The sequence below is a fragment of the Ischnura elegans genome, chromosome 12, assembly GCF_921293095.1.
Source record: "Ischnura elegans chromosome 12, ioIscEleg1.1, whole genome shotgun sequence".
NCBI classification, from domain to species: domain Eukaryota; kingdom Metazoa; phylum Arthropoda; class Insecta; order Odonata; family Coenagrionidae; genus Ischnura; species Ischnura elegans.
Genome location: NC_060257.1, coordinates 44,137,646 through 44,161,021, shown reverse-complemented (window position 1 = coordinate 44,161,021; position 23,376 = coordinate 44,137,646). Strand labels below are relative to the sequence as shown.

General features: G+C 38.6%; 1 protein-coding gene across 1 annotated transcript in view; it reads left to right on the top strand.

The window, feature by feature from the left end:
• The window catches only part of LOC124168676, a 164,193-nt gene that overhangs the window by 34,543 nt on the left and 106,274 nt on the right, over nt 1-23,376 (top strand). Inside the window, exon 3 of the mRNA XM_046546940.1 lies at nt 11,442-11,670. Within this exon, the coding sequence (XP_046402896.1) occupies nt 11,442-11,670 (229 nt within the window). The remainder of the gene's footprint in view (nt 1-11,441; nt 11,671-23,376) is intronic.

Genomic DNA, 23,376 nt, shown 5'->3' with positions numbered 1-23,376 from the left:
ATATTGCTACAGCATGGTGTCACTCGTTCGTAGGTTTCCGCGGCGTTGTACATGATGCCAAATTCTGTGTTCTCCACCATCCTGCCCAAAAAGGCCTCGGTGGTAACCTCTCCACTCCAGCGAACCTTCACTATCTCCGACGCCGAATCATTAGACCCAGAGAAGAAGCACCTGACCACAGCACTAATCAGGAATGGCTACGACCGGGGAATGGTTCTCAATAGGGCCGCTAAGATCATGAAGATGCACTCACAACCATCTGAAGAAGTGGCGTAACTATAAATATGCTTTGGGGGGGATGTGAGGCCTTGGGAGGGACTCCCCCCAAGCTATCGGGGTCCGAGAAAATTTTTTAAAAATGACATGCCTGGATATGCATTTTACATTATTTTGGTACTTTAAATTTAACTTTAAGTAGATGCATTTATTATATATCAGAACTAGGCAATAGTTTTATAATAATTTTTTTTCTCTGAGGCTTTGGAGGGGGGATCTACCCCCTTCATCCCCCCATAGTTACACCACTGATATGAAGAACGCCAGGCCACAGAAGAGGGGGAATTGACTAAGCATACGGCACGACTTACAATTCCATACATCGCAGGAGTATCAGAATTTATTGCTAGGATACTAAGGAAGCATGACTTGGCCACAAGATTCAATTGCGTGACCAAGATACAAAACATTGTCCCTGGCCAAAAGATCGTATCCCGCAGGAACTATGTGAAGGCGTGTGCAAAGTGCCATTGCAGAGCATGCTTGGAGTGGGGCGGGCCATAAAATTGATTTCGATTGAGAAATAATGGCTACCGAATCAGCAACGGGTGGAATAGAGTACTGACCACTCAGCGCACAGGGGGAGGACGGCCAGTGCTACATAAGGCGGCGGTGAAAACCAAGTATCCCGACTACATACACACTTTCTCACCAAATTACTCGTCTATCCTATTTCTAAATCTTCTTCAATCACAGGTCTTTCAAATGCACTAATTTCACCGTTGTGGTTTTGTGAATTAAAAAAATAATAATGCTAAATAGAGAAAAATAAACAAAAAGGAAGAAAAAGAAAATAAGTATTCAAAAAATAATAAAAGATATAATAACGATAATAAAAAATGTTAATAAGAATAAAAAAGTAAAAGTTTCAAAAAAATGTAATGAACATTAAAAAATTTATAATTATATTTTGACTTCTATTGTAAAATATCAAGTCACATTAGTTTGTAAGTTTCCTTCTCACACAAACCACACCACAGACGACAACAGAACTAATGCGCACGCCACCGTTTTTTCTTTGTAATTCTGACTGGTTAAGGTGAGGTTGACTCACCGGTACAGTGTTAAATGTACGCGCTTTCGGCGCTGCTAATGAGTACAGAAATAAAGAGTCAACAACACTTACCTTCGATCTGTAGATGAAAGCAAGATGGCTTTCGAAACTGTAGTTAACCATAAACGACAGACGCGGCTGGAGAACCCGGAACTAGGCAGTCCTCAAGCATGGTTTCACTTCTGTTAAACACTTATGAACCAAATTCAGGAAGAACGTATACATTAAATTGAACACGATGCTTATTGCAGTCCATCATTGTTCAATAAATTACATGTTTTTCAAATTATTACATTTACTTATAATAGATAGAGTTATACCTACAATTGTGTGCAATTAGAAAACAAATGTAACGGCACTACTTTCGTTTCACATTTATTTTTCGGGTATGGGGATTAAAAAATTTATTGGAATTTACTTTCAGTCGGTCAGAAATTTATATTTTATTTATATATACCATTTCAAGTTTTGACCTCGTGAGGAAATCCTTCTCAGCTTCTCAAGTTCATTTTAAGCTCCTTGCTCGAATTTTTTAAGTGCAATATAATTGCAGGAGAGTCAACAACCCCATTTCTTGAACATAAAATTTGTTGAAGGTAAAACTAGGTGATGTTAGTTTGCAATTAACGAAATTAAATGCTTTACGATGCATACTTGTCACTGCGCTGAGGCTTTTATGAAAAGATAAACTCGTTCTGGACGTAATCTGTTACACTTCAACGCTCTACCAGCCAACCTGTCTCGCATACCGTATTAAAATTGAGTGTAATTGTTCCTTATATACCTTGATGCCTTTTCGGGTAATTATTACTCCTATACATTACCATATTTATGCTATTTTTCATACTGATATGTAGTTTCCTATAATTCACTATTTAAGTTAACAAAATTCGGAAGAAAACCCCGTGAAACAAATAAATTTGGTCCAATAACAAATAAGCTTGTTATTAGGCCACAGTAAATTGACAAAATTGCTGCATGTGGTCATTTAAAAAAAACAAATAAGTGATTTCCTGCCCTAACACAAAAATGACTAGTTTTTCTACGACGTTTTTACAGCTCCTTCGCGTATTTCACTCCGCTAAGTTTGCCCGTTGGAATTTTGATGTCTGATAGGTATCGGTGGACACTTTTTTTGTGACTCCATAGTCTCCCCTGTATGTATCGAATATTTTTTGCTTCGGCGACCCCGGTTCTATTGGCAGCCTCGACCGGGGGAGTAATCAGTCCTTAACGTGGGGGTATCCGGTGGGGGTTTTTGCCATTCTAGCGGTCCCCCGTCATTCGGCGAAGTGGCGAACCCTTCGGAATGTTAATGGGTCCACCCTCAATCCTTCCGGGCCCTCACGGAACGGGCGGTGTGTGTAGAGGTCATTTAAGGGCCCATTAGCTTTCTTGTAGGGTTAGAGTTCGGAAAATTCCTCTAGTTTTTTTAGATTCGCTAACTCTCGAACTTCTTGAACTCTGTTCTCATGAAAACATTTTAGAAATTTGGCAAAATTTAGCCTTGTCTATGTAGAAACTGTAGACGTAGTCAGAAGCATAACTTGTATCTCCATAACTCAGTTTTAAGTACTTCATTATGGGGATCGGGTTGGTGTGGTGGCTAGAGTGTTGGCTTCCAACCCGGCGGGCTCGGGTTCAAATCCCGGTAGTGGCAGAGAATTTTCAGAGACTGCCCGATCCCTGCTTGAATGTTGTGTGGAGGACATTTCAAGCGCAACACTCCGTCCGTCGGATGGGACGTTAAGCCGTGGTCTCCTTGGCGCCTTTCGTTAAGAGCAGGCTAACGCCGACGCCGGGTTTCTCTCCACCCTTTCTTCCACACCCTTCCCTCTTGGCGCACATACCAGTACTTCATTATGTATATTTTCATTTTATAATATGTTATTATTAATTTTCATTAGTCAACAATCATAAGATTAGTTTGACACAACTCTCCCTTCCAGGGTGAGTGCAGTTTTCCAATATTTAAATTTAAATATATGCAAGTGCTTCCTGGTTAGGGTTTTCTTTAGTAAATCTTGAGATGATAGCGCATATTTTCAATAAGTAATAGGTCACGAAACCTCTCGGACGGAAACGATGAATCATTATAAGCCTAAAGCGTATATATACTTAAATGATCTGTTTTAAGTCTGTATGTCTTTCCCTTCCCAAATTTCTAATGTTGGTAGTTTCACTTCGGCCTTTAACTTTGTTCAAATAATTCATTTTTCAATACAATTGAGTTACATAAGGAAGTAAGTGAAAATAAGGGTGATCATAGGATGATGGCCGGTGTATTTTGGTCTTCCAGAGCTTTTTCCGCCGTAATGAGATCGTAGGAAGGCAAGGGTTGTATTTATTGTCTCTTTCAGCCCCAAGTAAACGCCAGTAAGAGCTCAATTTTTTACGAAAGCCGAGCGAAAGTGGTTAAAATGGGTTGAATTTTGTCATTAAAAGTTTGGTGTCTGTGGAATGTTCGTAATTACCACTAAAGTGGTTTCAGTTTTTTTGTTTTGTTCTCTAAACACCGTGCGTAAATCTTTCCTCGTTTTTTTTTATTTTTGATCACTCGTTTCATGTTAGTTCTTCGGTGGAAAGCATTTTGAGGGCACCTTAATGCTTAGTAAAATTGGATTTCGTCTGAAAATTTCATTGATTATTGATTTTCTTGGTTTGAAAAACGCGGTTAAAAAATTTTGCTTAAAGAAAATTATTTTAAAACATTTTACCAAATTATCGTCTTCACATCTTCAGTATCGAGTCTAGTATGTCAGCGTTTTAGCCACATGTTTTTCTCCCTTTCTACACGCATTTTTCTCTTCACACGCTATCCATGTCGAGGCTTTTATCTCTACTTAGAGAGATCAACAACAGGACGCACAAAATATCACGTAAATTAGCTGAAATATTCTCCAATTACTTATCTTCACCCTTCTTTACTGAACATAACTTAACATGGCTCTTTACAATACTTACAAAGTTCCTTGAATTTTAATGTTTTTTGTATGCTTCCATGACTTACGAATTCTTGGCGTGAATTGGATATTCAGTGAACGATAGACATGGAGGAGTGTGTCTCTCTCTCATCTTTTCATGCCTCTATTGACATAGGTTAACTTTTTACTACGTTAACCCTTATCATATCCAGCGAGATAATATTCGTAATATCTCCTTTACTAGATCTCAACCCCTAGTAGCTGTTCTTAGATTCGCTCACCGTAAGGTTCTATAAAAATTCAAAATTGAATCTGTTTCTAATTAACATAGCCTCGCGTATTCTATTCCCGAGTAAGTTCTCGGGGGGAATTCCATCTTCCCACATTAAGTGCATTCGCCTTTATTGTCTGAGCCTCGTATCTCTCCCTCTGTCTGAGAACTTTTTACCTGTCCATCCATCCCTTCTCAGCGTGTTAATAAGCTCTCCTCACTCTTCAACTCATGCAGGTGTCCCTCGAATCTCTCATAGTGAACAAATTTTAGTGTAGTTGATATATTTTATTATGTTTATACTTGAAATATTTCAGTAAAATTTGGTAGCATTTCCTTGCCTTGTGACAGCTTTGACAGCCATGAATTTGTATAATTTAAATTAACTATCGCTCTCAAATAACTTCAATTCCTCTCAAAAATGATCATCATAATTTCTACAATTTTAATTTTTCATTGCAATAATAATTATATCTATATGTAATGAGGATGTTTAACTGTTTGTCCGTTTGGCATTTCAATACGGCTTCAGGGATTGCAATCAAAATTAGTACGTAGGTGCACCTCATACTTTCGAAGCCCTTAGTGCTACTTTAGGTCGTGTCCGACGCGTCCTTTGCGTCGTTTTCTCATAACCATTTGTTACGTCACGTCATACGTCACGTCATCGCTGACATCGTTCAGTCGCCACCTGATCCGACCGATGCCCTACTTGGAAAACGACCAGTCGCAGACTTCCATCCGACGCCGACTTCGTGAGACTTCGCATATATTCCATTATAAACATGTACTTCGACGAGTAAGCCAAAAAACCTCTAATATTTATTGCTATTATTTGCATTAAGTGTATTTTACCTAAGAATGGGTGTGTACTTCATTATCGTGACTTCCTCTGAGGTATGAAAATCCCGAATATCTGAGCTACGCATCACTAAACCCCTTTTCTGAGTCGCTTGGCACACGAATATATAACATCCGTGGTTGGGCATCCTGCAGGGTCGGCACTCCTCTTGACACGCTCAAGGTGGAAAACATAACTCAAAGGATTCTAAACTTAACTATCCTATCCTCTCGGTGCAAACCTTTTTGCTAATGTATGCACTCGCGCCACGTTTTTCGCCTGCGCACGTATCGAAACACATAACGACCAATGCTGTGGAGCGGGGTATATGTTGATCCCCTGAGTTGCATGTGGAAATCATTTTTTCCTTTGTTTGCTGTTTCATATGAGTACAATCATCATGCCTACTTTGTTTCTTTACCTAAAAATCCCGCCATGTGACCATGTATTCCAACTTTCCCACTTCTTTGGGCACTCACCTTCCCGAGCCGGGAACCTTGCTAATTACTTATAATTCTAAAAACAACCGCAGCGTTGCTTTAAGCTTATCAGATGAAACATATTTACAAAACTACAATGTGGTATAATCGAAAGAATAATGAACGAAATAAGTTAAGGTTAAATGCATCATAATTACAAGTAATTCTTTTTACGCTTAACAAATAATCCTCTTGGTGCAAACCTTTTTGCTTTGGTATGCGTTCACACGACAATTTGGTCGCGCACATATAACGGTCAATTTTGTGTAGTGGGGTGTAAGCTGATCCCGTGCGTGGTGTATGTATATTGCTTTTTTCCATTTTTTGCTGTGGAACATATATGTGTACAACATATGTGTACTGTCGTCTTACCCGATTTATTCCGTTACCTAAAATCCTGCCACGTAACCATAAATTCCAAGTTCTAAGTTTCCTACTTCTCTCGGTACCTTCCCGAGCAACGCCGGGCGGCCTGCTAGTAAATAATAAAATAAGTATTTCTCAATGCTTTTACTCCCGAAAGTATACTTCTCATTGTATTTGTCTGGAGATATTGGCAAATCAATTCAGCGCTTTCATGCGCCGTCATCGTAGATTTGAGTCTCGATATTATATATAGTGTTCGTGGGGGGTGCTCTAGATCAGGAGTCCCCAAACTAAGGCCCGCGGGTCACATCCGACCCGACACATATTTTCATCCGGTACGTCAAACTACGTACGTTAAATTACTGACTCTGATTTGTTTTTTTTAATTACTTCGGCCCGCTTAAATGTGGGAAATATGTAGTGTAGTCCTTCAATTGAAAAGTTTGGAGACCCCTGTCATAGAGGAATAAATAACTTTCTATATCCAAATATAAATCCCTTTAAATTCTTATAATGTGCTTATGTAATATGGAACCTGATTTTAATGAAATTTTGAAGTAAAAAAGGACAGTATCATTCTTCACACTGATTTGGTTGCATAAAACTAAATCCAGGAAACTATTTATTTTAGCACGATTATTTCCAACAAGATATTTTGTAAATTTTTCCATGTTTATACTTTGAATTTTATGGAAATAAAATTACTGACCCTGATTAGTATTTTTTTAATTACTTCGGCCCGCTTAAATGCGGGAAATATATAGTGTGGTCCTCAAATTGAGACCCCTGTCCTAGAGGAATAAATAGCTTTCTATATCCAAACATAAATTTCAGGGGGGGTATTTCATGATTCCACTTTTTGCTTCATTTTTTAGCATAATACCAAACGTTAGGCCCATAAGTATTTCTCAACGTCTAATATAAACGTTGTGGACACGTTCTACTGATGAATTCCAGCTACTCCTCACCAGCTTTCCATTTATGTGCACTCGCCCTCATCTCTCCTATTCTCTTCCTAGTTTCTGTTGAAACTCTGACTACGCTGAGATTTGAACCCAGACCCGTTGACTGGAAAGGCAAAAATATAGCCACCACACCGATCCGATCTCTAATATCTACCTTTACGCAAATGTTATCATTACAACACTACCCTCGATTTGACGGCTATATTGCCAAATTACGTCATCGGTGATCTAACAATGGAAGTCCCTCATGTATCACGACCAGATCTCGTTAAAATTTTGCTAGGTGATAAGGAATAATAATAAACGTCTTTATTGGGCGAGATTGGGACTAGAAAGTCCCAGCTTCCATCTAACCCCGAAGGAATGGATACTAGGCCGGCCCTTATTTTTCAGAATTGAGAAAAGTTATGTTTTCCTAGTCTCAAAATGATCCAAATGAGGTTCATATTCACGTGTTAAAATTTGGTTACTTTAAAATAACGGCAACCTGTGCCCCAAGGGCCCTAAGTACTGAGGACCCTCAATTGAGATTTTTGGGGCCGAAAAGGTGCTATTTCTATGTAAAACGTAAAAGTAAAGCCCTTTAGGGCCGATTTTTTGTTTGTTTTGACCTATCTTTAATCGTTTACGAGATATTGTCCGTCGTAATGCAATCCACCCCCAAGGGCGCTACCCCGCACCGCGGCGCCGCTGAGGTACGGCCCGCACCACTAACTAGAGACTTCCCCTCCACCCCCTCCCCTCCCTCGGCAAAGACTTTGCTCCTGATGGCAAGATGTAGTCTTTGAAGAAATGTGCTTACGTTAAAAAGAATTTAATTGCCATGACAATGCTTCCAATCAAAGTGATCAATTTACTCGTATTTTCACTTGTCCATGAATTTCAGTACATATTAACCAAAACAAAATACATTTTCGTATTTCTAATCTTTCATATTTGGCATTTAAAGTGTATTTGCGCACGTTAGGGGCTGTGCTACGATGAAAATTTATATTTATTGTTAGTAATTCATTTTGAAAGCTCTCTTTCTTCTACGTGACTGACTTAAAATCTTGAATTAGTTTCTTCCCTCTTTCTGCACAATCATCTACCGCTTGAAGGCCCCGAATAATTTGCAAATCGTTCTTGTAATCAGGATGTTCATACCATTCTTGCGTGGGCACATCAAAGAATGCAGTTCATATTTCCAATGCATTAAATAGCTTTCTCGAATTAGTAGTGACAACATTTGATATAGATACCGTTTTCAGGTCTTTACGTTTATAGAATGCCATCTTTGGTGGATCATATTTTTCCTCTCGTGTCCTCATATGGCGTATCACATTTTCCTTTTCACACCCAGAAAAGGATCCGTCAAAGAATGACAGGCCTATGAAATCCTCATTCAGGTACCACAAGTGGTTTGAAAACCTCTTTTGTACTCCTTTCGCTATGTCCCAGGTTAACTCTTTCGTAATTTTAGGATCTGAAAGTCACTGTTGGGAGCAGATGCAGCACAAGGAGCGGGGAATCACAACTTTTTCTTTTTTCTTGAGCATATTGAAATCTATTCCACCAATAACTGCATTTCGTGCTCCTATTTGACTGCATAAGAATTTTACTTCTTCATCCCACGCACATTTATCTGAGAGATTAACTGCGAGCGTCAAAAATTCAATGGCACCGCCCCTTGCAATATCAAACAAATCATCAAGTTTTGTTACGAAATATTCTCTTCTCTAAATCTTCACGGTAGTTCCCACTCTCTCTTTATGTCGTCGCACCTTCATCCATTCATTGTGTAATGTTTCTAACATTTCAGTCACCTTATTTTCTGTAATAACAGGAATTCTTATTTTGTTCCATGGATGAAACGCATTTCTTACTGTTTTTCTCGCACTAAGTCTGATACATTTCAAACCCATTAGATTATACAGAAACACACAGCACTTCTGTCACTGTTAGCAACTTTGAGCCAAGTATTTCTTCACTTTCTTTTCCAACCACTTCAATGTGTGAATTTAGTCTTGATTTCATACTTTTTCTTGTTGGCCTATTCTTAAAATGAACGCCACGTGTGTTCATGATAAACTAGTTTTTTCGCCACTTTTCTCCTTAAATCCTAAAAAAATTAGCACATTCTATCCTTTGCGCACTATACATAAGAACTAACTATCTCTCCGCATTGATCTACAAATGTGAACTGACTGCCTCGTTTCTTCTTCATAGAATATTTCTATCAAATCTTATGGCCCTGGAAGCGATGTTCATTTCCTTCATTCCTTTATAATTCACGAACACAATTGTATCAAATACTTATAAAATTTTGTACATACAGAGCAGTTTTGAACAAAGCATGCGGTAATTGTGCGCGGTCGTATGGTGGCAACAAACTAAGGTTTAAGGGGTCGGTGCACAGTACATAGGACGGCGTTGAAGGGTTAAGATTGACATTGTATGCTTTAAAAACATTAATCATGACACAAGAGGAACTTTTCAATTCTGTACCACTAGCATGCAAATATTGCCAGCAGGAGCAAAGTCTGTGCCGAGGGAGGGGAGAGGGTGGAGGGGAAGTCTCTAGTAAGTGGTGCGGGCCGTACCTCAGCGGCGCCGCGGTGCGGGGTAGCGCCCTTGGGGGTGGATTGCATTACGACGGACAATATCTCGTAAACGATTAGAGATAGGTCAAAACAAACAAAAAATCGGTCCTAAAGGACTTTACTTTTACGTTTTACATAGAAATAGCACCTTTTCGGCCCCAAAAATCTCAATTGAGGGTCCTCAGTACTTAGGGCCCTTGGGGCACGGGTTGCCGTTATTTTAAAGTAACCAAATTTTAACACGTGAATATGAACCTCATTTGGATCATTTTGAGACTAGGAAAAAATAACTTTTCTCAATTCTGAAAAAAAAGGGGACCGGCCTAATGGATACTCATGAGGTATATTTTTTGTTGCAGCCGCCAACGCTCAATGCTGTTCGAGATATTAGCGACGAAAATTAACAGTGAAACGCCTAAAGTTATCAACAATACACCGTCACTGACTTGTGCCTTTTCTTGATCTACAGAGCTAACGAACACTTAATTAAAATTTACCTTAAGTAATTATTACGCAACTCTGAGAAATCGACCAAATTAAAAAATGTATACCTTATTAATGATCTTGGGAAATCGGAAGTAACTCTTTAATTAGGGGCGTATTCTTAGTCCCCGCTATAGCAGAAGCTCCTCTGTATAAGTCATCAACGGATGGGTGCATTGCTAGCTCTGCTCCTAAAACCATGAATATAATCATATCTATATATTAACTATAACCTACACTATTTGTAATTATTGCAATAGCGTTAAAAATATACATTTGATTTTTTATTACGGAAATAACAATTATTTTCATTTATGTCACCTTTTAGGTGCTTTGCGGGATCGGAATATCACGTCTGATTTTAACTACTCTATTTTTGCTTTTATTCTACTGACGCATCGTAACTTTTCCGTGCTATAGCGACACGAAATTTGTTACATGAGATTTGTCGCACCACCCTAGCCGTCATGTCAGTGCTCTACATCCTAGCAATGGAGTAGTGGGGTCTATTGTTGCGCTGCGAGTTGCATAAATTTAGCCGTTTTCCTGGAATTTTCTGTCGCTAATAATTCGAAAAGTATTAAACATCGGCGGCTGAAACGAAACTTCTCCTAGAGTGCATCCATTTCCAATCACACAGCAACATTTGAACGATATGTGGTGGTGATACTTGAGGGACTTCCATAGTAAGGCAGGCGAGATGTAGTGGAATGGTAGTGATTGTCGGCCTCGGTGGCGGTGGAGAAAAGTCCTCGCCTGCCTAACCGAAGGTCGCGGGTTCGAGTCCCGCCTGGGTAGGTAGCCCCTACCGAGGGAATGGTATACTATGTGATAGTCCTTGTTTCATGTTTTTCCCCCGATGTAAAAGGCCTTAAATGAGCTGTTTTCGGTGCAATGAAAATAGATTAAAAAATCTCCTGATTTAATGAAAAAGAGAAATAGCAATTTTTCGACAATTAATTTAAACCCGGACCATCTATATGGGAAGTCAGCACCCTCGCCGCCTTACCAACCCAATCCCCTTTAACGTTAGGCTCATAATCATTTCTTAAAGTTTGCTATAAACATTGCGGCCCTAACAAACAAGTTCTAGGGGCGAATCCCAACTTCCCATCTCATGTGAACTCGCCCTCATTGTCATACCCCTCCACAACTCCCGTCTCTCCAGCGTGTTAATAATCTCTCCTCTTCTCTTTGCAGGTGTCCTTCGACTCTTTCACCGTGGGTCGCTTCGCCGGGTCGGGGCCCGACGGCGGATGCCCCGAGGGAGGCCTTCAAATCCGGGAGAAGGGCCGGCCGCGCATCGGGGGCTGGTTCTGCGGCACGGCGTGGGGCCTCGGGGGCGGTGGGGGAGGCGGGGGCTCCGTCGGGGGTGGGTCGGTTGGAGGGGCGGCCGGAGTCCCCACGGGCAGGGCCGGCGCCGTCGACGGTGAGTGAGCGACGCCCCACGACAGTCTTTTGTCCTCTTCACCCTCTCTCTCTACACTTTCCCCTGACCCTCCACAGCCTCCTGTCTTCCTTTCTCCTACATTCTCATTTGAACTTTCTCTCCCGTCGCTTTCACGTGCGAGGGACGTCTTCTTTTGCATAGACGCCCTATCCCGCTTGATGACTCCTAGATGCTTGACAAGGATTGAGTTTTCAACAAACTGAATGTCTTTCATAATGTTCCACACTTCAAGCTATGCATAATTTTTATTCTCTCGTTTGCCATACATTGCTTTGTTCTTTTTTTTCTACATCCAACCATGGTGACTGGTCGCATATTTGTCCAGTTTTCTCTCGAGTTTTAAATTGGTCATAAGTCATGCCAGTTTGATGTATTTGGTTTTTGAGAACATTTGATTTTATTCATTCATTTCCTTTACTATTCTCTCTTGAATTCCTGAGGAAAATTCCGCAGAATTTTCATTTCTCGTCCCTATTTCCTCCTAATGGTGTTGCTACAAATATGGTATTTACCAATAATTTTGCCGGGTTAAAAATCTATTTCACGTTAGTTCTTTTTTTAGCACACCTGACTACGAACGTTGGAAAAGACGTTAATTACGCGGGTCAATCACAAAAAATGTACATTTTCTACAGGGAAAATTTATAAAAAATAATTTTTGTTTATATAATAACCAAAATTGTGTAATAACATATTTTCAGTCATACAATATAATGACGTAATTGGCAGAGATCGTTATCATTATTTACAATTTTTTTTATTTTTACTTTTGTGTTGTCTACGGAAATTAGTATATACACGTCCACGGACACAGCGGCACGGACAGGACGATTTCCTCTAAATTAAGTTATAGTCGGGACTAACAATAAGTAAGGGCCCTGTCCTTACAACGTTGAACTTGCATCTTATAGCTGTAAAAGACATCTAAATAGTAATTAGTAAAAGATTTTACTTGTCCAAGTATATTTGTATATTTGTCCAAGGACATGACTGATGATCTTGGCTCTTTCAAAAAACTGAACTAAAATTTTTCTTCCAGCGTTAAAACATTCACTAAATCAAGTTTAAACTCAAACAACCCAATATAGCTGACAATTTTTTTCTCCACACACTGGTTTTTTAGGGCATCCACCATCTCCTATGAATAATTCCCCCTCTTTTATGTGTGTCCACGGACATTGCTTTTTTGGGTAGGACAAATGTTTTTTTCTTTCGTAATACATCATGGAATCAAGGCAAACCAAAAGACCATTTTGTAATGTTTATATCGTTATAACTTGTTTTATGATAGATTTTATAATAAATTATTTCGTAAAGGTTGGTACGTAAAATAATAATACAGATTAGTTTTGATTTAACAGTTTTGGTTTTTTTATGGCAGTCCATGGACATGATTTTGCACGATTGTGAGAGAATGACCCATGTGGTATATGACCCTCCTATCTTTCTGCCTCCATAATTCTCTTTTGCACTTTTTCTCTTGGCTTTCACATATCAGCGATGCCTTATAGGCGCGCCTTACCCTGCTAGCCAACTCAATTGCGCTTTGCAGGGGGATGGAATTTGATCAGATACACCATGCTTGATATTGCTCCAAACTGCATCCTTACAAAATAGACAATTTTATTTATTTTTTATAATCTTGAACTAAAAAAATCTTCCTAGTAGTTAGACGCTTTATCATCCCAATTTTCTCCATGGATAGCTGTGTTACCATATTTAACATTCAGTTATAGACAAAAATTATGGAACCAATAGCATAAGTGCCCCAATAGAAATATAATCAAAAACTGTTTATCACAAATATCTGCAATTTGAACTTGTGCCATCTTGACTTCACATTGCCGTTTTAAAATGCTGAATTTCCTTGCGAGGGATTTCATTAATATCTTTATATTACAAATCCTTTAAGTTAGTGGTCGATCAGGGATAGGAACTGGCCCCTCTTACCCTAAATGCATGTCACTGACACCTACGTAGCTTAGTCCGGGGTGAGTTCTACCCGGGGTAAGTCCTATGCTCGAAAGGGTCGGACCCAAAGTAATAAGGAGGGCCCGGCTCACATCTAAAAGCCCACCCAATCTAGGGTGCGGACTCACCAAATTCATCAACCGGCACAGCTTTCAATGCAGTGCTAATTAGCCCTTTTTCTATGCAAACATAATATGTTAAAATATTTCAGTTCTATTTTTGTCTTAATATTTTGGAAAAGTTGAAGCAACTCACCTCCAACCCTCTGGGATTCGGACTCACCAAATCCCTTTTTACTGGAATTGCCGTCATTGAAGCGCTAATTGAGCATTTTATCTTTCCAAATAATGCCTTAAAACTTTTCAGTCATATTTCTTGCCTCAACACTTTGGGAGAGTCAAAACAGTTGACCTCCTCTCTCTCACGACGTTTTCTACATTCCTTATCGAAGAACGAAAATGGAATTTGGTAATTTCGCATCCCAGAATGCATCGAAATCGAATCGAAAATATCGAAAAATGAATATATGGAAAGGATGGGATCCGAAAAAATAAGTAAGCTCAAGCTTCACAATCCGCGCATCTGGGATGCGGACTCACCAAATTCACCAAAGGGCATACCTGACAGTCTCATAGTAGTGCTAATTGGCCCTTTTTAGCTATCAAAATAATTTTTAATGTTTGAGTTCAATATCCTGCCTTAATTTTTTTCGAAGGTGAAAGCAGCTGACCTTGACGGCATTTTCTACCTTCCTAAGGGTAGAACGGTGTGTCTTGCGTGTTCCGGGTTGCGTTATTCTTTTGGCCTTCGTGGTCTCCCCCGTTCAAGTGGCTTCTCTTTGGTCTGCCTCTCGAATCTTCCTCCGCATCAACATCCCTGCCCTTCCTCCCGCCCCTTTGCCATGATTCCCCTGGGGAGCGAGCCCGCAAAGCCCTTTCCGTCCATTCGCCTGGTGAAGAAAGCGGCGAACCCCCTGCCAACCCTGTCTCTGAAATTCCCTCCCAACTCAACTACTCTGCTACATCCTAACTCTGCATGCAGTCTCTCCCTTTCGTCACCGCACGGTGGTGAAAGTGACCTTTGTAGCAAGCTCATATTTGATGCGCAAGGATGTACCGCATTTGAAGTCAAACGTTACCTCGGTTGTGATGTTGAGTTAAGGATTTTTTTTACTGTTTTATTCGATATTCCGATATTCATTATTGATTAAATAATTTCCGGAGTGTAGGTCATATATAGTACAAAAAAGTCGTTAGCCAAATTTCGGTTTATTTTAAAACCTTCATCAGGGTTATGGATGAAAAAAGAAGAGCACAATATAGTACAATGATATGCAATATTGTTACATAAATTAAGGTTACAAAAGAGTTTTTTACAATAATATATTTTTAATGAGAAGATAATACAAAAAAATTGACATAAGTTAACATATTATGCCAAAAAAAGATGTCATTATTTCAAAATGTTTGTGAATGATCTTCTCATTTTTTTATTTATATTATTGTTAAAAAAAAACTCTTTTGTAAGGTGAAAGGTGACTCCTTGGAATGGCTTGAAATGTTTAAAAAGAATAATATTGACATCATTAGAATACAATTTGCGAGCAGTAACACTGATGAATAATAGGAAAATATTATAAAACTATTCAACCATCCCTGTTCTTAGGTTAGTGGCCTTCATCGTGAGGAAAACCGAGGACAAAAACTAAGTTGTCCTTTTATTCGATTCGCCCCTGGAATCCAAAATTGTGACCCTGGGATCGGCTTGCGCTGTTCAATATATCTTCCAAATCTCCAAGTCCCAATATACACTCCTATCTCTTCCTTGGCATTTTTTCTCTCTTCTTCGTCTTCCTGCAAGGGTTTAAGGTGCCCTGACGGCCTTATCATCGTCCACTGCTCCTCCCAAATGAGGTGGCAAATATTTCATAGTAAATCCTTCTCTTTGCTGTATGTAATTCCAATGGATTTCAATTGTGAGAAATTGTGAAATAGGGGGGAGATCTAGGAAACAATTGACGTACCTACGTATAAAAATTAATGTAGAAAATAACTTTTGGCAGTAATTAATCTATTTAAGTGTTTATAAAGTTGACTGAAACTTTTTTTTATCATTTTCACTGTTCGAAGTTTACTATGTTTCACTTATTTTGGTGTCCATTTTAAGTGAAGATCCTATTTGAATCGCTAACTGCAGAAATGCGTCATGTTCAAGTGGGACGATTTTTCTTTTTTTTTGTTTGAGTTGTTGCTAGGTACAAAACTCAACGTTTCCTACTAAACAGAAACATGTCATGCTTTTAACACCGAGCGGGACGCGTTTCCTTCAAGTAGGAAACGTTGAGTCTTGCAACTAGCTACAATTTAAAGAAAAAAATTAAAAAATCGTCCCACTTGGACGTAATGCCTTTCTACAGTTAGCGATTCATTAATGACATAAAATGTTTTCTGAAACGCTGGATTTATAAATGACCTCAAGAATCATTCTTTCAATTCACCAAAACTTCTAAAGGAAGAAATATCCTTATGTGGTTAAGGTATGGTATGGCTTATAAGTGGTTATAAGATTGTTCCGTCTTCTTGTTAAGGATTTCATGATGTTTCTCTTCTCTCCTACTCTTCTTAGTACTTCCTCGTTACTAACTCGGTCGATCCATTTGATCTTCATCATTCTTCTGTAGCACCACATTTCAAAGGCCTCTATCCTTGCTTTCTCCGCTGCGGTCATTGTTCATGCCTCACTTCCGTATAGGTGCATACTCCAAATGTAGGTTCTTATAAATTGTTTCTTTTTTTCCACATTTAAGTTTCCCGCTTTAAGCAGGTCTCTCTTTTGGTGGAATGCTCTCTTTGCCTGGGCTATTCTGCTGATAATTTCTTTCTTACTTTCCCTGTCACTAGTTATCTCGCTTTCCAAATAACCGAATTCATCCACCTCTATCAGTTTTTGCTTCCCTATTTTAATGTTAGTCTTGACTTCTTCTTTTCTGCTGCATACTAATATTTAGGTGTTCTTCGTGCTTCTTCATCATCATAAGTCAACAATCCTAAGATTGGTTTGACGCAGCTCTCCATTTCTCTCTCCTATCCGCTAATCTCTTCATAGCTACATATTTATTCTCTTTTACATCCTTTATAACCTGTCCTATATAACTCATTCGGGGCCGTCCCTTGCCCTTTTTCCCTTCCACTTGTCCTTCAACGATTGTCCTCTTAACTACTATAATTAGTACAATTCAAACCGTAAATGAGGTACGGTGTTGCGTCGTAGGTTTCAACAAAAATTGCAAGAACTTACAGTGTCCTGATTGCCGGAGGCCTTTTCCGAGGGACTCCTAGGGGGCAGAGCACCCATCTAGCGAAAGCGAGTTCTCTATGTAAGCTTCCCTTGGGAATTGCCGTCAGCTTTGCAGCAGCAGAGCCCACCCACGCGCGGGGTATTTTAAATTCCATCCCCCAGTGGGCCCTCCCATCACCGGAATGGAAAAGACAGATCGATGGTCTTGCTACCCACTTAATTCGGCATGTCACCCTCCCGCCCCTATTCTCGTCTTTCACTTACCACCCCACCCTAGTAGAGAGACCCTTTAAAAAAAAAAACAACAACCCCATCTCCCTATTTCCCCTTTAACCCTTTCCTCAGGGTCTTGGGGAAGGGGGAAGGTTTATTGTTTGCAAGTGGTCGTGAAGGGATGAAACTCGCGTTTGCTTTCCGGCCAATTAAAAGAGAATCGTTTGCATCCATTCCGCGCCTCTCTCTCTCTGGCTCAACGCCGCCGCGATGCTTCTAATTTTCGGTGCGAATTATAAGCGGTGCTCGTTTTTCCCCCGCGCCTCGATCCCCACCGTCTTTATTAAGAAGGAGGGGAGGAATTCAGGGAAGAAATGGGCAAGGAAGCGTTGTCGGCGGTAATGAAGAGCCGACTCAAGGGGTGGATGATGATATTTGGTGTAACTGTGTGGCATGAAATATAATCACATACACACTAATATTGCATGATCCATAAATTTTTATTAGTCTTACCTAGGTTTCTTCATTGTAAACTATGTCGTTCTCAAAGGTTCCCCAAATTTCGGAACCTTCTACACAAGTGCATATGTGATTGTAGACTCTACACTATGTATACTGATCGTACACTCTACTCTATTTATACTTATTGCACACTGTACGCGGTTTCATTCTCCAAGGTTACCAAATTTATGGAACCTCCTACATTAGTGTACATATGATTGTATACTTTACACTATGTATACTAATGGTACACTGTACACTATGTATGCTGATTTTACAATGCACACTATGTATATTTATTATAGACTGTACACTATTTAATTATCAAAGGTTTTGGAATTCAATCATACATTTATATAAAAACCTGACGAAACCAAACAAGCTGGTTGCAGCGCATTCACAATATCCTGTGTTGTATATATCAGAACTCGCTCAGTGATTCTGCCCGAAGGTTAGTTTGAATTGAGGAAGTAGAGCTCACTCCAGAATAAGCTAAAGGCGTGTGAATATCAAATTTCTTTTCTTAGCTCGCTCTTTATGCCCAAAATTTCATCCATAATCACAATTAGCTCGCTATAACGCCTGTGACTTGGTGTCGGCTAGAGTGAGTATTATTTTTGATATTTCTCAACAGTATTGAATAAATAGAAATATCTATATTTGAGCGTCTTCGCAATACTTGGTCAGGTACATTAACCATGACCGAATTAAAGTTTGTGCGTAAAATTTCCTGTATTTTGTGCATCAGGAACAGTATCTTAAGTCATATCTCGCGCTCGCCACTTCTAATTTTTAGTGCGAGTTACATACGGTGCTCGATTTTCCCCGTCGCGCCTCGATTCTCATCGTATTTAACAAGAAGAAGAGAAGGAATTTGGAGGAAGCGTTGTAGACGGTAATAAAAAGACAACTTAAGGGAGGATTGCGATATTTTGTGGAACTCAGTAACATGGAACGTATTCACATATACACTAATATTGTATGTTCCACAATTTTTTTGTCGGACCCAGTTTTCCACACTGTACACTTTATCAGTCTCAAATATTGAAGAACATGAGACCTGTGATGGTTAAATAGTTTTAGAATATTGTCCTACCAAAACCAACCTTTGTATTGAATGACTGGATGAGTCCTGAATCACTGGAAATTCCGTATGCGCTGCGATCCTTATTCCTGATAAATGTCAAGTCTCGCGTAAATAAGGTTTCAAATAAATCCCTCCCAGTATTGATATTTCACGTGGCATCGAACCAGGGACTACTACTGTGAGGCACTTAAAACTTCCTTCACTCCAGTCCATAGCAACTCACTTGCGTTTGAATTTCATAAATTTAGTGTAAAGAGGATAATAATAATAACTTTCCAGGCCATGTCACATCTCGAATCTTTTTGTTTGTAGTATCGGAAGACTTTATTCGGTGATAGAACTAGCTCGCTAGAAATCCTTAGTCATCGCGTCTCGCCACTTATAATTTAGATGCGATTTATAGGCGGTTTTCGTTAATCTCCGAATCTTGATGCTAACCGTCTTTTATGATAAGAAGAGTTGAATTTTGAAGAAGAGGTGGGTAAGAAGGCGTTGCACAATAGGTTGAAATCGAAAGAAGCTGGCCATAATCATATGGTCCATATTTTTATAAGTAGCCCGATGAAATCTTTACAACGATTTTGTTTGGCCTATATAACGTGAATCTAATGACATTTTGCCGAAAAATTGTCCCTTGGAGTTTTTTTTACAACGAATTCGCGCAGACTGAAAAAAATCAAAAATTGGCTATTCAGGCCGCTTCAGTAGAGATGGAACATTTCATTGAAATCGATAGTTAGCAATAAAAAAGTAAGTAGTTTAACATTGAATATAATTATTTAAATAAAAAAATTCTAATGAAATACGTAAAAGGATAGGTTGTTAGTGGTAATGAAGATTTTGATAGGAGAGGTGAGGAGGAAAAGTTTAGTGTTGCGGTCGTGTGAGTACTTCATTACATTTTTCAACGCTCCCTTACCGCTATCTTATCTGAATTCCCCTCCATCTTCTTATTAAAGACGATTAGCAATGAGATGCGGGGCAATACCAGCGCCTCTTATGATTCACGCCAAAAATTAGAAGCGGCAAGCGTGAGAGGTGCCTTATAGAGCAGTACCTTTAATACCTCGCGATATTTTAGGCCAAGGGTATTACATTCCCGAAGTAATTCGCAAATCATATAAAGTGGTTATATGGAGTTATTATGTTTTTTATTGCAATTCTCAAAATATATGATCTCATTACCTCGATTCAAATAAATTAGAGAGCAATTTTATCCTTTATGATTCCAATTCTTATAATTGTATATACATCCAGTATCGATTATATTTCTATTCGATATTAACTCTCATCCGATTCAATTTATTTGACTTCCATTTCTCTGGGATATATCGCAAATCATATGAAGTGTTTATGTACGTGAATTATATATTATTTCGAGCAATTGCCATAAATTATTCTTATTGTATTTATTCAATGTAAATTGGGATGAATTAAATCGCTTTTAGACCGAATTATTTGCATTTAATAAACATCCTCTATTGATAATATTTCGATTCGATATCATTTCTAATTTCATTCGATTTACGTTAATTCCATCTCTCTGGGAGAAATGCGCTGAAAACCCGCGGTTATTTTCGACAAATGATGTTTTATATCCAGAATCATTCGCCTATTATATTACATTGTAATGTGCAGAAATTATATTTTAGTTTCTGCAGTCCCCAAAAAATATTCTTATTGCCTCGAATCAAATAAATCTAGAGCAATTAAATCGCTTTTAATTCGAATTATTAGCACTTCATATCTAGCCCTTATCGATTTTATTTGGATTCGATATCTATCCTTATCTCATTCGAGTTACTTCATTTTCATCTCTTAGTGATCCATCGAAAATCGTATATAGTTTAATGTGAAGAAATTATATTTTATATCGTGAATTCCCCAAAATATGTTCTTATTCCATCGCAAATCATTTAAATTTGTTTTGTACATAAATTTTATACTATTTCGTGCAATCCCAAAAATGTGTTATTTTTATCTCGGCTCAAATAAAATCGAGAGCAATTAAATCGCTTTTTATTCAATTACTAGCTGACCCGGCGAACTTCGTACCGCCTAACAATCAATGTATTTACAGTTTACTTACACCATTTATAAATCCAGAGCGGCTGTATCGTTTTTAATAATGTTTAATTTATTATAATAAAATAAGGATACAAATTCAATAAAACTACGTTAATGAGCACCAAAATTGCTTGTCAGAAAGACATTTTCTTTATTGAACCTACATAGGGTGAATCGGAGCACGTTTACGCGGATTTTTTTCAACAAATTTTCTTACGTTTTAGCTTAAGAAATTTTGGGCATTGTGGTTTAATAAAGCAGTTCATGAAATAAAAATTATACGCATTCAGTTGTTGGCTATTTGCGTTATTAGCTGTAAAAAAATGTTTTTAGGTCCAAATCTGTTGCATACACTTGGCCCATTCAGGGGGCAGGCTGACACGACCCCAGACCGACGCTTGACTGATGCTCAAAATCGTGCAAGAAAAGCCCCTATGAAGCAGCATTCGCATTAAATGACTTAAGGCGCGCCAGTTTTAGTATCTCTGTTTGGAAAAAATGCACTGCGTAAACGTACTGTATGCGTAAACGCACCATGGTGAGCCCTACACATTCGGGTTTAATGTCTTGCGTCAAGCACCTTCTGAGAAACAACAGTTTTTGTTTTGTTATCAGGCGCAAGATGAAGCGGATGAAGCTAAATAAATATAGCAAAGCAAAGCAGTGACGCAGCGAGGGGAGGTTTTGGGGGATAAACCCCCCCAAAGAGCTTAGAGAATTTTTTTATGAAAGATTTTGTTATTAATAGTAGGGGGACGGATGACTAACGAACAAAACATATTTAACTATTCACACAGCCACAAAACCCACTATTTTGAACCATTTATCTTAAAAAATGTCTGGGGGAAGTGCCCCCACACTTCCCGCTTACCTTAGCGAGTTTTCTATACCCTACAGACCCGTGGTATTAGCTGCGCCCAAAACCCCCTATCCTAGCTACGCACTTGAAGCGAAGGAAGAAATACAGAGGATGGTTTATCGACTCGTGAACATAGCACGCTAAATTGACCATGAAAAAATCATGGGTTTTCATTAGCACATGAGCACAAACAACACAAAAACTGAAAGAATGACCATGCGATTTTTTAATCGTTATCACGAATGCAACACGAGTTGTAAATTGAATACGTTTAAGCTCAAAAGGGCATATGAGTTGAGATCATGGAATCTACGGAATGAGGACTTCCTAACCTTTGAATTTTCCTTTGAGTAAAGTTGCGTGAATCACATTCATCACCATTTTTTTTAATGATCAAACACGTTCCGTTGGATAGTTATGGTTGGTTTACGCTTCGAAAGATCATGAGCACAGAAACTACATTTTTCTGTAAATCGTGCCTTGGTAAGCCAGGTACGTCCAAGGACTTAAAATATTCAGATAGATATTTGGTGTTTTCATCTTCGTTTGTTACACATTTAAAAGATTCGAATCCATGCAGAGTACGAACTATTTGAATTTACCTCGTTTTAGTCATCCACATCTTCGTTCTTGCTCGCTAAATCAACCATCTTTGATTCTTTTGGTGATCAATCATATTCTGGAACTCTTTGTAGATGAACTCACCTTCCGCTGAAACTAATTTGCATTAATTCCAAGGAAATGAGTTAAAACTACTCGATTCCTCGACACGAACACGGACATTACCGTTTGTCAACAATTGCTTGGAGATTTGTTTACAAACACGGTAGTGAAGTGTCGCCTCGAGCTGGGCCACGGCTGGGCTTACAATCAGCTTGAATTAAATTTTAAAAATGTAATTTCAATTTAATTAATATTTTGAATATATTTATTAATTAAAATGTTATATTGTTACTAAATTCAGTTATTAAAGTGGTAAAAACAAAACAAATTATTTAATTCGTAGTTTTGACCGACTTATCAATTGTTGTGTTACTATAACTCCTAAAAGCATGTCCATAGGAAAGAGATGAATTTTTTGTGTGAAATTATCCTTTTTTTAATGGTCTATATGTTAACCCCGCCTGAGACGAATCCAAAGAACCAAATCTCATTGAAATCGGTGCAGCCGTTCTCGAGTTATAAGTGTTCTAACTAACACGATTTTCGACTTCCTTTTATATATATAGAAGATTAGCAATTTATCCTGTATCCTGTATCGATTTTATTTCAATTTGATATCATATCCTTCTCGATTCAATATCAATTCTAGTCCATTTAGATTTACTTTAATTCCATCTCCCTGGGAGAAGTGCGTTGAAACCCCGCTGTTATTTTCAGCCAAGGCTGTTTTTAGGTTTTGGAATGTAATTACAATCCCTGTTACGAAGTCGACGTGGCCATTCTATCGCAGATCATTTGAAGTTGTTTTGTACATAAATTTTATTTTATTTCGTGCAAATATTTATTATCATGTACTATTATTATCTCGACTCATATGAAATCGGAAGCAATTATGCCACTTTTTATTCAATTATTAGTATTTTATGTAAATCCTGTATCGATTTTATTTCATTTCGATATCATATCCAATTCGATTCGATATCAATTCTACTCCGTTTCGATTTACTTTAATTCCATCTCTCAGGGA